This window comes from Hypanus sabinus, chromosome 3 (assembly GCF_030144855.1).
Source record: "Hypanus sabinus isolate sHypSab1 chromosome 3, sHypSab1.hap1, whole genome shotgun sequence".
Classification (NCBI taxonomy): Eukaryota; Metazoa; Chordata; class Chondrichthyes; order Myliobatiformes; family Dasyatidae; genus Hypanus; species Hypanus sabinus.
The window spans coordinates 40564024-40580350 of NC_082708.1; the positions used below are offsets into that span (position 1 = coordinate 40564024).

The following is a 16327-nucleotide window of genomic DNA, read 5'->3' on the forward strand; positions in this document are numbered from 1 at the left end:
AGCACTCCCAAGTCCCTCTGCACAGCAGTTTGCTGCAATTTTTTACCATTTAAATAATAATCTGCTTTCCAATTTTTCCTTCCAAAGTGGTTGACCTCACATTTACCAACATTGAACTCCATCTGCCAGACCCTTGCCCAATCACTTAACCTATTTATATCTCTGCAGACTATCTGTATCTTCTGCACAATTTACTTTTCCACTGAATTTTGTATCATCAGCAAACTTAGATGCACTACACTTGGTCCCCTCTTCTATATTGTGAACAGTTGCAAACCCAGCACTGACCCCTGTGGCACACGGCTCACCACTGATTGCCAACCAGAGTAATACATGTGTATCCTAACTCTCTGCTTTCTATTGGTTAACCAATCATCTATTCATGCTAATATATCACCCTTAACTCTTTGCATCCTTATCTTATGGATAAGTCTTCTATGCAGTACCTTATTGAACACCTTCTGGAAATCCAAGTATGTAATATCCATCTGTTCCCCTCTATGCATTGTGCACATTATATCCTCAAAGAACTTCAGTAAGTTTGTCAAACAGGACCTGCCTTTGCTGAATCCATGATGTGTCTGCCTGATGGATCCATTTCTTTCCAGATACCTTGCTATTTCTTCTTTCATGATAACTTCAAGCATTTTCCCAACTACAGTTGTTAAACTAACTGGCCTATAGTTACCTGCCTTTTGCCAACATCCTTTTTTGAACTGTGGCATGACATTCACCATCTTCCAATCCACTGGGACCTACCCAGAGTCCAGAGAATATTGGTAAATTATCACCAAAGCCTCAACTATAATCTCTGCCATTTCTTTCAATAGCCTGGAATGCATTCCATCAGGACCAGGGGACTTATCTAGCTTCAAGCCCACAAGTTTGCTCAGCACTACCTCTCCAGTGATAGCTATTGTAATGAGGTCCTCATCTCCCATCGCATCCATAATATTTTTCTTTGGCATGTTAGACATGTCCTCCACCGTGAAGACCAACACAAAATAGTCATTTCCTCATTACCCAATATCAATTTCCCCTTCTTGTCCTCTAAGGGACCTATGTTCACTTTAGCCATCCTTTTCTGCTTTATGTAATTATAAAAACTTTTACTATCTTCTTATATTCTGTGCTAGTTTATTTTCATAATCTATCTTCCCTTTCTTTATTGCTCGCTTAGTGGTACTTTGTTGGTTTTTAAAGTTTTCCCAGTCTTCCAGTTTCCCACTACTCTTGGCTACTTTGTATGCACAAGCTTTTAGTTTGATGCCTTCTTTTATTTCCTTAGTTATACAAGGCTGGCTTTCCCCACCCTTACTGTCCTTTCTTCTAACTGGAATACACTTCTGTTGAGCTCCATGAAAAATCTCTTTGAAAGTCTTCCACTGTTCCTCAACTGTCCCACCATATAGCCTGTGTTTCCAGTCTACACTAGCCAAATCCTCCCTCATCCCATTTAGGCATAATACACTGGTTTTCGATTGAACTATTGCACCCCCCATTTGTATGGGAAATTCAGTCATACTCTGATCACTCTTTCCAAGAGGATCCCTAGCTACAAGCCCACTATTTTTACCTGTCTCACTGCTCAGGACCAGATCTACAATATCATGTTCCCTTGTAGGTTCACTGATGTGCTGTTCAAGAAAATTATCACAGATGCATTCTTGAACTCCTCCTCAAGACTACCTCAACCAAATTGATTCACCATATATCTCGTTATCTCTAAATCCTCTCTTCTAAATCTTGCTGACTATTAGGAATCCATAATATAGTCTAATGAACATGGAAATCCCTTTCATATTCATCAGTTCCTCCCAAATTGACTCAGTAGATAAGCCCACCATCTCAGACCATAAGACATAGGAGCAGAATTAGCCTGTCAAGTCTGCTCCACCATTCCATCATGGTTGATCCTAGATCCCACTCAACCCCATACACCTGCCTTCTTGCCATAACCTTTGATGCCCTGACCAGTCAGGAAACAATCAATTTTCACTTTAACTGTACCCATGGGCTTGGCCTCCACAGCGGTCTGTGCCAGAGCATTCCACAGAATCACTACTCTTTGGCTAAAAAAATTCCTCCTTGCCTCTGTTCTAAAGGATTGCCCCTCAATTTTGAGGCTCTGCCCTCTAGTTCTGGATAACTCCGCCTTAGGAAATATCCTCTCCACATCCACCCTATTTAGACCTTTCAGCATTCGGTAGGTTTCAATGAGCTCTCCCGTCACTCTTCTAAATTCCAGTGAGTATAAGCCCAAATCTGCTAAAGGCTCCTCATATGTTAACCCTTTCGTTCCTGGAATCATCCTCATGCACCACCTTTGGTGCACATCCATTCTGAGATATGGGGCCAAAACTGTTGACAGTACTCAGGGTGCAGCCAAACTAGTGTCTAATAAAACCTCAGCATTATCTCCTTGTTGTTTAATATTTTCTTCCCTTGAAATGAATGCCAACATTGCATTTGCCTTTTTTTAACCACAGACTCCACCTGTAAATTAACCTTCTGGGAGTCTTGCACGATGACTCCTAAGGCCCTTTCCACCTCTGATGTTTCAGATTTCTTCCCATTTAGATAATAGCCTACACTTTTGTTCATTTTACCAAAATGCATTATCATACATTTTGCAACACTGTATTCCATCTGCCACTGTTTTGTCCATTCTTCCATTTTGACTGTCCTTCTATAATCACATTGCTTCCTCAGCACTACCTACCCCTCCACCTATCTTTGTATCATCTGGAAATTTTGCCACAAATCCATCAATTCCGTTATCTAAATCACTGACAAACTGATACTGACCCTTGAAGAACACCACTAGTCACTGGTAGGCAACCAGAAAAAGCTTCCATTATTCCTACTCACTGCCTCCTGTCTGTCAGCCATTCTTCTATCCATGCCAGTATCTTTCATGTAATGCCATGGGATTTTATCTTGCTAAGCGGCCTCATGTGTGGCACATTATCAAATGCCTTCTGAAAATACAAGTAAATGACATTCACAACCTTTCCTTTGTCCACCCTGCTTGTTACTTCCTCAAAGAACTCTAACATAAACCTTTACAGAAACCATGCTGACTTTGACTTATTTTATCATTAGTCTCCAATTACCCCAAAACCTCATCCTTAATAACAGACTCCAACACTTTCCCAACCACTGAGATTAGGCTCACTGGGCCATGATTTCCTTTATTTTGCTATCCTCCCTTCTTAAGGAGTGGAGTGACATTTTCAATCTTCCAGCACCATGCCAGAATCAAGTGTTTCCTGAAAGATCATGACCAGTGCATCTGTTATCTCTTCAGCAACCTCTCTCGAGACTCTGGGAGGTAGTCCATCTGGTTCATGTGACTTATCCACCTTAAGACATTTGAGTTTGCCTAGCACTTTTTTCTTTGTAATAACAATGGTACTCACTCCTGCTCCCTGACACTCACAAACCTCTGGCACACTGCTAGTGTCTTCCACAGTGAAGACAGATGCAAAGTACCCATTTCTTTGTCCCCCATTACTACCTCACCAGCATAATTTTCCAGTGGTCCAATATCAACTCTCAACTCCTTTTTACTCTTTATATAACTGAAAAAAATGTTTGATATCCTGCTTTATATTATTGGCCAGTTTGCCCTCATATTTATCTTTTCCCTTCTTTTAGCTTTTTAAGTTGCCTTTTTTTGGATTTTAAAAGCTTCCCAATCATCCAACTTCCCAATCACTTTTGCTACATTATATGCCCTTTCCTTGGTTTTTATGCAGTCCTTAACTTCCCTTGTCAGCCATGGTTGCCTACCCCTGCCATTTGAGAACTTCTTCTTTTGTGGGACATATCTATCCTGCGCCTTGTGAACTATTCCCAGAAACTTCTACCAGAATCCCCCTCTAATCATGGGCAAGCTCCTCTCTCATGCCGCACTAATTCCCTTTATTCCATTGCAATACTGATACTTGTGAGTTATGCCTCTCCCTCTCAAACTGTAGTATGAACTCAATCATATTATGATTAGTGTCTCCTAAGGGTTCCTTTACCTTAAGCTCTCTAATAAAATCTGGATTATTACACAACACCCAATCTAAAATACCTTTCTCTGAGTAGGCTTAAGCACAAGCTGCTCTATAAAGCCATCTCATAGCATTCTACAAACTCCCTCTCTTGTGATCCGACACCAACCTGATTTCCCCAATCCCCTTGCATATTGAAATCCCCCATTACAATTGTGTTATTACCCTTATTACATGCCCTTTCCAGCTTCCTTTGCAATCTCAACCCCACATCTTGGCTACTACTTGAAGGCCTATATATGATTTGCATAATGTTTTTACCCTTGCGGTTTGTTTACTCCACCCACAAAGATTTGACATTCTCTGACCCTATGTCTCCTCCTTCTAAAGATGTAAATCCATCTCTTACCAACAGAGCCACACCACTGCCTATGCTTTCCTGCCTGTCCTTTCAATACAAAGTTTATCCTATGACATTAAGCTCCAACTAATGACCCTCTTTCAGCCACAACTCAGTAATGCCCACAGTGTCGGACTGACCAACCTCTAATCATCCACCTCTTTCTGAATACTACATGCATTTAAATACAGCACTATCAGTCCTGCATTCTTCGCAATTCTTAAATTTTCCATCTGTGGTACAATTTAACTCTCTGCACTGTTTATATTTGAGCACAATCATTGTCTTGTCCTTTGTTATATTACATCCATCAAGCTTGCTGTATCATCCACAGCTCTGTCATACTGGTTCCCATCTCCTTGCCATATTAGTTTAAACCACTCCCAGCAGCTGTAGCAAACCTGCCCACAAGAATGTTGGTCCGCCTCAGGTTCAAGTGCAACCCATCCCTTTTTTACAGGTCCCACCTACCCCAGAAGAGGTACCAAGAGACTTGAATGAAAAAAGATCTCCTTGAATGCTGGAACAATGTAGGGAGAGAGGAAAACAATCCTGTATATTTGAAAGTCTTGTTGAAACTGAAATCTTATGAGAACTATAAACAGCTCAGCACTAAAATTATATTTTTACTGAAAAACTGACATGCAGCTCCATTTGAATGTGCGATATTTTTATTACTGCAGATATATTAACACTTGTCTGAACAAACAACCACAGGATTTGGAGACATTTGAAGAGCTACCACTTGAGCTTACAACATTAACAGATGTAAGTTTTCTTATGACTTGTGTATTGTTTGATAGCCTTGGCTCTGTTTCAATATGTAAGACTTACAATTTAGTTTTGCAAGCATCCTTCCCCATATTACAATGGACAGATGTTATCTGCTGTGTTATGACAAACTTTATAAAATCACTTCTAGCTTCCCTCAGAACATTTTGAGGATATTAAAAATTTCCCTTTTTCCTTTGAATTTTGAACACCATGTGCTTCATGATAAAGAAAAAATAAATAGAACAGGATATGATTATAAGTACATCTGAAAATTATTTTGACCCAAATTTTGAGAGAATATCTTTTTGCTTTCTATCTGTGGAAATTGTAAGTAAATATTTTGAGGCAGATTTGATTTCCATTTTAAACAACAACTAGCATGGGCTATAAAACCAACAAATTCATAATAAAAAGGTGAAGTTTGCTTTGCAAAATTTAATCTATGTTAATCAAAATTGGACCAAATGGAGTCTACAGTCAAAATTTTCAAAACAAGTTACAAAGAATTGAAAGATGGAAAACGGCAAAGACAAGGAACTGAACCAGACATAACAATGATCCGGGACAGCAGGTCATCAATGGTAATCAAAGGATCTGCACAGTGGAAAAGCAAAGAAAGGAAAGGGAATGAGAGGAAAACTACTGCGTTGTGAACTTTTAATTTAGCTCTTTAACCTCTTGCAGCCCAATTAATAGTCTGAATAGTATTTTTTCAAGAATAAAATAAGAGTAAAGATGGATGTAGACAAATTGTAACAAGGATGATGTTCAGGTATAAAACTTTGAAAATATTAATCATGACTGCAACAATTAATATTAAATATTTTCCTTCATGGTGTTGCGGTATAATTCTCTGGTAAATTCTTAATGGATCTTTTAAATGTGCATAGTTAATGATTCTGTCCTCCACCTCCAGAAAAATTAAGCCCTTTCCTCACCTGTGCTTACTTTTTCCAGAAGTGGAAGACAGAATGTATACAGGAAGTTTGTGTGAGGTGGAGCAAGCCCCAAGTGACAAGTGGGCCTCAAACAGCCGAAGCCCCATCCCTGCATTACCTTAGTGGTCTTTGACTCATCACTGCTAACCAAGACCTTTCAATGTGTTCTATATGTCATTGTCAGTCAAAGACATTTTATAAAAGTTAAAATTTAAGAACTAAATATTCTTAAAAGATAACATCAATTAAAAACATTTTAAAATATTACAATATATTATAAAACATTAAAATATAGTAAAAATAATTCAAGCATTGACCTTTTTCCACAGTGCCAATGAACCAATTGAATGGGAACACTGATAATTGGCATCCTTACCCAATTATAATATTGATGGCCAATGCAAAGTGCATTGGTACACAGTAGTGAGTCCAGTATGAGTAAAAAGTTGGGTGTATGATTTTCATACTGTTCCAGACTTTCTATTTAATGTGTGCATAAGGAAGTGCAAACAATTAATAGCCAGTGGTTCCTTAAGGAATCTTTGGCAGCAGATAAATTAGAGTGCTGGAAGATTCATTGACCATCAGATCACAAGCCATAGGAACAGCATGATCCCATTTGGCCCATCAATTCTGCTCTGCCATCCAATCATGACTGATTTGTTTTTCCCTGTCGGTGCCATTCTCCTGCCTTCTCCCTGTAACCTTTGACGCCCTTACTCTTCAAGAGTGTATCAAAATCCACTTTAAATATACCCAAATTCTTGACCTCCAGAGCAATGAATTCCTCTGACTAAAGAAATTCCTCCTCATCTTTATTCTAAAAGGACATCCTTTCACTTTGAGATTGCACTCTCTGGTCCTAGACTCTCCCACTACTGGAAACCTCTTTTCCATATTCACTCTTTCCAGGCCTTTCAATATTCAGTTGGTTTCAGTGAGACTCCCCCAACCCCGATGAACATGTGGTGACATTTGTGGGCTGTCTTCAGCACATCCTTAGGCTGTATTTGTTAGCACAAATTACACGTTTCACTGTATGTTTCAATTTATGTGTGATAACTAGATAATTCTGAATTCGAATCTGAATCTGATCTCTAATCTGCAAAGGAATTTGGAAAGGGAAGGGCAAGATCCAGATGTTTTGGTCCATGCTGAGGAAATTTGGATTCAATTAGGAAACTAGGGATTAAACTGAAAAACAGAACCAAGAAGGATTGGATTGCTACCTGAGCCATGTGCAAATAAGCATGAGATCAATACAATTAGAGAGGGAGAAGTGAGTTTGAATCCGTGGAATGATGGCACCTTTATTGGGGAAAAAGGGAGCTGTTCTCCACCTAAATCACACTAGGACCACAGGCCTGGCAAACTACATAACCAGGGTTTCCAGGCCGTCAACTTTGAGCCTGAGTTCTTCAAGCAGTCAACATTTGCTGCAGCTGTTGTCACCAGGAAGCATAATGGTTCCACTGGCCCTCACATCATGCAGCTACAACACGCCATCACCTGATCATGCATCACTGTTTTAGTTAATTAGTTGTTATTTGGAGTCTTTTTATTGAATTACTATATTGTCAGAAACCATTCATTTCTGAGCGTCTCGTGAACATTACCTCACTGTTCCTCTTTTGCACAAATTATTTATTTTGCTGTTTCTTGTAATTTATAGTAATTTTTTTGTCTTGCACTGTATTGCTGCCACAAATAACAAATTTCATTATACAATCTTATCCTACTGCATATGGTTATCTCACTCTGGTTATAGCTTCTTTCTTCCTTCTTTGATACATTAGCTTTCTTATCCTCTCTATCCGAGTACCTCTTTTGAAACCATCTTTACTAAAGCTTAATAGCAATTTAAATTTTATTTGAAAATTTACACTAGCATTCAAAATTATTTCAAATCAAGATTGGAAACAATGACCATATTTATGTTTTTTTAGAGACTGTATTTCATCATCTTTACAATATATCTTAGCAGTCGATTTCTTTAAGTAGTCATCCCAAATCAAAATCAACTTTAATATCACTGCTATAGGTTGTGAAATGTGTTGTTTTGCATTAGCTGGACATTACAATACATAATAATAAAACCTATTAAATAAAAAATTTCTAAATAAGTAGTGCAGAAAGAGAGTAAAAACAGTATTGAGGAAGTGTCCCTGGCTCCATTCAGAAACATGATGGTAGGGGAGAAGGTGCTGTTCCTGAAATGTTGTGTCTGTATCTTTGGGCTCCTGTACCTCCTCCTTGTTGGTAGCAATAAGAAGAGGGCATATTCCTGGGTGATGAGGCCACCTTTTTGAGGCATCGCCTTTTGAAGGTGTCCTGGATGCTGGGGAGGCTAGTGCCCATGATGGAGCTGGCAGAGTTCACAACTTTCCGTTGCTTTTTCTGATCTTGTGCGGAGGCCTCTCCACACCAGACAGAGATGCAATCAGTTAGAATGCTCTCCACAATATACAGTAGAAATCTGTGTGTGTCTTTGGTGACGTACCTGTTCTCCAAAAACTACTAACTGATGCTGTGCCTTCTTTGTAAATGCATCAATATGTGTGGCCCAGGATAGATCCTCAGAGATATTGAAACGCAGGAACATGAAACTGCTCACCCTTTCCACTTCTGATCCCTCAGTTTGGACGGTTATGTGTTCCCTCAACTTCCTTTCCTGGTCCACAGTTAATTCCTTGGTCTTAGTGGAGTTGAGAGCAAGGTTGTTGCTGTGACTCCACTCAACCAGCTGATCTATCTCACCACGTACACCCGCTTGTCACCATATGAAATTCTGCCAACAACAGTTGTGTCGTTAGAAAATTTATAGATGCCGTTTGAACTGTGCTTAGCCACACAATAGTATGTGTGGAGAGAGTAGAGCTGTGGCCTCAGCGTGTATTGAGCTGTGTTGATTGTCAGCGAGAAGGAGATGTTGTTTCAGATCTGCACAGACTGTGGTTTCCCAGTGAGGAAATCAACAATCTGGTTGCAGAGGGTGGTACAGAGACCCAGGTATTGGAGCTTGTTGATTAGGACTGAGGGTGTGATTGTGTTGAACACTGAACTGCAGTCGATAATCATCAGCCTGATGTAGGTATTACTATTGTCTGCATGATCTAAGGCCAAGGGGAGAGCAGTGAGATTGCATCCACTGTAGCCCTATTGTGGCAATGGGCAAATTGCAGCAGGTCCAGGTTCTTGCTTGGGCAGAAGGTGATTCCAGCCATGTCCAGCCAACCAAAGTACTTCATCAGAGTAAATGTGAGTGCCACTTGGTGATTGTCATTGAGGCAGCTCACCCTGCTCTGCTTGGGCACTGGTATGATTGTCTCCTTTTGAAGCAGATGGGAGCCAACTGCAGTAGTGAGAGATTGTACATACACCTTCAAAGTCATACCGCACGTTGGTTTAGCCCACTCAGCTTGAAGGTGTTTATATCTAGCTATATGAGAGTTACAGACCCACACTGGCACTCCAGTTACATCTGCCTACATTCTTTTGTTTCTCTACAGTCTGAACTTCTGCATTACTTGTAAACCAATGCACAATCTTTCACATCCTCATCCAGATCATGTATAATGCTGGCTCCATTACAAGACTCTTTTATTTCATTATTCTCCTACAAATCTGCACCAACTACTTTCTTATCCAAACCAAATCCATCCACCAGTCCTACCAAATGTTACCATAAATGGACTATGTATGACATCAGGTCAATGGGTTTTTCAAAACTGAAGTGCAGAAAGATATGTGAACTACCCATATCCCAAAACTTAATCATTCACAGAATCTTTCTCTTAACTTCTCTTTTAATGATAGTCTGATTTTAATAAAGATTCAGCATACTCTAGCAGATGCAACTTCTCTCTATAACACCATGGAAATCCATTTAGTTTCTAAACCCCAAATTTAAGAATTGATGGTTTGGATAGGTGGCCAGATGATCTTGAGATGTCTAAAATCAGAAGAAGCTGTGTTGAACTTGTGCGATGCTCTGGTCAGACAGTATTTGAACACTCTACCTGGTTTGGGTTGCCAAGAAGCAAAGGAAACATCTAACCATCAAAACCTGTACAGACAAGAGCCGTGAGACTGATCCCCGGTGTCAAACTTAGCAAACCATTGCAAAGAATGGACTTTCCAGCCCTTAAAAAAGTCAACTGAGAGAGATACTGAATGGTATAAAGATTAAGTTGAATTGTTATCACAGAATAAAGCAAAAGTCTAGCTATAGCTGTAAAGTTCAAATTATAGAAGGTAATTTCAAAATTCATATCAGGAAACTCCTCGTAGAAGATGATCAACACTTCTTTTGCTAACTGATGGAGAAAAAAATCATACTGTAAATAATTTTGAAAATTAATACATAGATGGGAAAGCATCAGATCATTCTAGATAATTAAAATGATCCTTCTAATTAAGTAATTAATTACATTATATAACATACAGTGTACAAGCTGTGTACAGATTCATTATGTACATCTCATAATTTGCCTTTGAGGAGATGCATGAATAATGTTTTACTTGTTAACATCTTTAGTAACTGTTGAAATAACATTTCCTCAATTCTGACATTGATCAGAAGGACAAGGAACACAATGTACCACACTTATAGTTCTACGTTTATACGAAAACATAAGCTTGAATATGTGCTATTGTCATCAATGCACAAATTAAATCATATTCCAAATTGCTAAGTGGTTTATAGATATGATAACAAAATTAAAAATAGGTTCTACTAATTTGCTCCTTTCTTCCTTAGGATTATCAGACTGATAGTGGAATGGTTTTGGCCCCAGAAGAATTAAAATGTTCGTTGCCAATGGACAACAAGCCAATACATCCACAGTATTTTGAGTAAGCCAACACAATATAATATATTTGTTAAAAGCAATAATTATTATGGGAAATGCAACTAATGTAACAAATAAGCCATGGCTTCAAAAAATGAAACAAAGCCGAGCAGGGGCTACTTGCGGTTTAGCACTCTGTGTTTATCCTTTCCAGATACGCAGGAAAATGATTGAGTAGGAAGTCCTTTTTGCAGAAGAATGGCTTTTTTAAACTGAGTAAATTTGTGCTGCATAAACACCATTTCAAGTTGTGAGGGCCAGGCAAATGCGCTGCAGCAGCTTAATTCCAAAGTAAACTTCAGCTTTTTCCCAACTACACGGTAATTATCTAGTATCTTTTTCATTTACTCTAATTTAATTAGGCTGCAAACTTTGGAATAAAAGTGCTGGCACTTTTTTAAATTTGAAATCCTTCCTGTACTTTCCTGTTTCCTAAGAATTTTTTCTTACTTTATTTGCAAAACAAGACTAGATCCAGCTCGCTGAGTTGGTTAATAGCTGTAACTACAAGAGAGTGACCCAAATGAACTTATAATAATGAAATAACATACACAAAAGCAGAAATGAAAGCTGAGTAATTTTTTATGGTGTTGCTTGAGTGAAGCCCATTAGAACAGGACCTCTGCAACAACACACTGCCTTTGAATCCTTGTTGTGGCCCTGGACTCACCACTGGATTGGGGAGTGTGGCTGGTGTTCAGTGATGTGAAAATTATTTTTAAACTGCAGATGCAGGAGATATGAACACACTCAGCAGGGCAGGCAGCCTTTGTGAAAAATGGAACATATTTAGCAATTCAGTTCCAGGGCCATTTGTTAGAACCTTGGAAAGAGAGGAAGCAAATTAATTAGTAGCAGTAAAGGTGGAGAAGGGATGGATAAAACAAAGAGTATCTCTTAGAGTCATCTCCGGCTCCAACGACTCCAGGCAGCTCCAGACCACAGATCTCACTGCCACCAACTCGTGTTCCAATGACCCCACCTGATCACTGCTAGCTGTCTGCTCCTCCTACAGCTAAGACGCCAGATCATTGGGAACTATTAGGGGTTAATGCGGCTGTGAGTTTAGCACAGTGGCAGTGAGCTTGATCCAGTCGTCTGAAAGACATACGAATCCTTGGGAATAGAATCCTTATTCATTACTAAAATAACTTATAGTGTTCATTGCATGCTCAGTTCCATTGTGCTGCTTGGTCATTGTACAACTGACCCGAAACCATCCAAGTTTATAGCGTTAGATATGACACTGCATTCATGCGTCTACAATTTCTGACAAGGCCATCAAATGAAATGACGTAAAAACCCAGAAGTGTTAAATTTATATAGGAACTTTACAGAAATTCCAGGGTTCTATTTAGAGACCTGCACCTGACGGATTCTTTTAACCATATCTAATATCCCGATGATATCCTGCAGTCTGTTCTTTGTTTAGAAACACATGACCTCATTTACAATATTCAATTCAATGGCATTTCTAGGTAACTTCTGTGAAAATGTTCTGTTAACATTCCTTTTTCCTTGGCTTCTTGAATCAAGGAATCTTTTTCTGCAACAGAGCTCAGTACTCCAAACTTTGGCTCAGAATATGCTTCACACCACAGAATAGAGGAGTTAATTACACTTTCCTATGCCTCTGTGAAGATATAATGAAGATATTTAAGATCAACCATCATCTTCTCAAGAAAAATAACCTCTGACAATAATCTTGCACCAATGAGTCCAAACCACTATAGTAACAGATAACGTGAAACATGTCTGAATGCCCTCCTACCTGTCCTATTAACAATAATACATTACCTTTAGCTGATATGTTAATTCTTTCTATTTTAAAGCAGTTTGGTACTTAGTTAATTTTTATGTTTTGTAGTGGGTGATGGTGTTTGAAGTTCCTGTAGCTAAATGAAGCCATACAGAACATACAAAAAAATCTCATATGACCGTGGTACAAGGGATTTTGTTGGGCCCAAAATGAAATGTGAATCTTGAAATATCCTTACGCTTTTACCACAGAAAGTAAACCCAAATGCTGATGCTGGGAATCTGTGGTGAACTACGTGTGCCTGTCTGGACACGCCCCCTGCTGACTGCTCCTGTGGCTCCTCCCACAGACCCCTGTATACAGGCGATTGAGGCCTGATGCTCGGCCTCAGTCTCCAGGATGTAGTATGGTGGTCACTCACTGCTGGTTCCTTCTTCCAGTCAATAAAAGTCGATATCTCGCCTTACGTCTCAGAGTGAGTTATTGATGGTGCATCAATTTTATTGACTGGAAGTTTTAAAACATGGAAACCGTTTTACATCCGGAAAGATTGGATTTGGACCCTCAAGACCCTGAAGCAGCTCTTGCTTTTGAACTCTGGCTTGCATGCTTCCAATCATACTTGGAGGAGGTTCGTGCGACTGACCCTGCTGTTATGCACAGAATTCTCCTCTTGAGGGTCACCCCAAAAGTTTATTCCATTATCCGGGACCTGCCGACCTACGATGGGGCACTGGACGCCCTCAAAAGACAGTACCTGCGGCCGGTGAACACTGTCTATGCAAGACATCGTTTAGCTACCCGGCGACAGCAGCCTGGCGAATCGAGCGCCGAGTTTCTCCGAGCACTACAGACACTCGTCCGAACTTGTGATTGCAAGACGCTCACGGCAGAACAGCATGCAGAGCTGCTAGTACGGGACGCCTTTGTGATGGGACTGAGGTCAGTGTACGTGTGCCAGCGGCTGCTGAATAAAGCCGATCTTACCTTACGCTCGGCGATTGAGACGGCCGACATGCTGGAAGCTGCGCTGCACAACGCTGACGCTGTCCAGCCACGCGAATCCCCGCCAGTTCCGTGGACACCTCAGACCCCGCCACCGCCGGCTCCCGGGAGCGAATTCACCAACGCCGCTGCCAGTCGCGATTCCACGAGCTCCCCGAACCCAACCACGGCTGCGGCCCGTCAAAAGCCCGTGCTTTGTTATTTCTGTGGACTCAAAAAGCACCCCCAAAAACGCTGCCCAGTGCGAGAAGCGACCTGCTCCAGCTGCGGAAAGCGGGGCCATTTCGCCAAGGTCTGTAAGTCTAAACTGCGAGCGGAGTGCAGCGCTGCGGGTGAGATGTGGGGGCCGCCATCTTGCATGCCCGGATGTGGGCGGCCATCTTTGTTGGCGTCAGCACGCCCCACCCCCGACCCTCCGATGCTTACCGGGTACCCTGACGGCTCAACTCTGGCCACTGTAACCCTCGACCAAAGCGACCCACACCAGCTTGCAAGGTCCATGATGGACATCCTGGTGGAGGGGCACAGGACTAGATGCCTGTTTGACACGGGCAGCACTGGGAGTTTTATTCACCCGGACACAGTGCAACGCTGCGGACTCGCAACACAGCCGGTAAGTCGGAGGATCAATTTGGCTTCTGGGTCGCATTCCACAGACATCCGGGCGGGTTGTGTAGCGACATTGGTGGTGCAAGGCACAGAATATCGGAACTTTGCACTACTGGTCATGCCTAAACTATGCGCACCTGTGCTATTGGGGCTGGACTTCCAGAGCCATCTCGAAAGTGTGACTATGGTATATGACGGGCCCCTCCCACCACTCACTGTCCGGAATCCTCAGTTTTGTGGGACTTCATCACTACTGACCACACACACACACGGGCCCACACATCCCATCCAGCACCATGCAGACAGCTGTGCTACTGACACCACTTGCAGCCTCTCCACTCTCAAGGTCCCTCCCCCACCGCTGTTTGCCAACCTGGCCCCCGACTGTAAACCTGTGGCAACTAAAAGCAGGAGGTACAGCACGGGGGACAGGGCCTTCATTCAGTCAGAGGTGCAGCGGCTGCTCAGGGAGGGGATTATTGAGCCAAGCACAAGCCCTTGGAGGGCCCAGGTGGTTGTTGTTCGGACTGGGCAGAAGAATAGAATGGTGGTGGACTATAGTCAAACCATCAATAGGTTCACGCAGCTTGACGCGTACCCCCTACCCCGAATCGCGGATATGGTCAACCAGATAGCTCAGTACAAGGTGTACTCGACAATAGATCTGAAATCCGCTTATCACCAGCTCCCCATCTGCCCAGAGGACCGCCCCTACACCGCCTTTGAGGCGGGCGGCAGGCTCTATCACTTCCTGCGCGTCCCATTTGGTGTCACGAATGGTGTCTCTGTCTTCCAGAGGGAAATGGACCGGATAGTGGACCAGTACCAACTGACGGCCACATTTCCCTATCTGGATAACATCACCATCTGTGGTCACGACGGGCCAGATCACGACGCCAACCTCCAACGATTTCTCCAAGTGGCCGCTGCTCTGAACCTTACTTATAACAGGGACAAGTGTGTGTTCGGAACCACCCGCCTTGCTATCCTTGGGTATGTCATGGAAAACGGGGTCATTGGCCCTGATCCCGACCGTATGCGCCCCCTGTTAGAACTCCCTCTTCCCACTACTCTCAAAGCCCTCAGACAGTGCCTGGGTTTTTTTTCCTATTACGCCCATTACGCAGACAAGGCACGCCCCCTGGTCAAGTCTACCACTTTTCCCCTCTCTGCTGAGGCCTGCGCGGCCTTCAGCTGCATTAAAGAGGACATTGCCAAAGCTACGATGCATGCGGTGGACGAGACCATTCCCTTCCAAGTGGAGTGTGATGCCTCCGATTTCACTCTGGCTGCTACCCTCAATCAGGAAGGCAGGCCAGTAGCATTCTTTTCTCGTACCCTCCAAGGCTCTGAAATTCGGCACTCCGCGGTGGAGGAAGAAGCCCAGGCCATAGTGGAGGCTGTTAGGCACTGGAGGCACTATCTCGCTGGCAAAAGGTTCACCTTGCTGACTGACCAGCGCTTGGTTGCGTTCATGTTCAGCAATCAAAAATGATAAGATTTTGTGGTGGAGAATAGAACTCTCCACCTACAACTATGATATCCTGTACCGGCCTGGCAGACTCAATGAGTCCCCTGATGCCCTATCCTGGGGAACGTGTGCTAGCACACAGCTCGACCAGCTGTACACCCTTCATGCACAACTTTGCCATCCAGGGGTTACCCGATTTTACCATTTCGTGAAACCCCGGAACCTGTCGTACTCCCTGGAGGACATCAGGACGATGACCAGGGACTGCCAAATTTGCGCTGAGTGCAAACCGCACTTCTACCATCCTGAAACGGCGCAACTTGTCAAGGTCACCCGACCTTTTGAGCGACTGAGTGTTGACTTTAAGGGCCCCCTTCCCTCCACTGACCGCAATGTCTATTTTCTCAATGTTATTGACGAGTACTCACGGTTCCCCTTTGCCATTCCCTGCTCCGACACCACTGCCACGTCCGTCATAAAAGCCCTGTGCTAGCTCTTCACTCTGTTCGGGTATCCC

The 16327-nt window shown here is 42.3% G+C and overlaps 1 protein-coding gene across 2 annotated transcripts in view; it reads left to right on the forward strand.

Annotated features, from left to right (window-relative positions):
* Nucleotides 1-16327, forward strand: part of flt1 (fms related receptor tyrosine kinase 1) — a 171100-nt gene that overhangs the window by 144727 nt on the left and 10046 nt on the right. For both annotated transcript variants that reach the window (XM_059964134.1, XM_059964133.1), the window contains exons 28-29: nt 5088-5172; nt 10876-10970. In XM_059964134.1, the coding sequence (XP_059820117.1) occupies nt 5088-5172; nt 10876-10970 (180 nt within the window). The remainder of the gene's footprint in view (nt 1-5087; nt 5173-10875; nt 10971-16327) is intronic.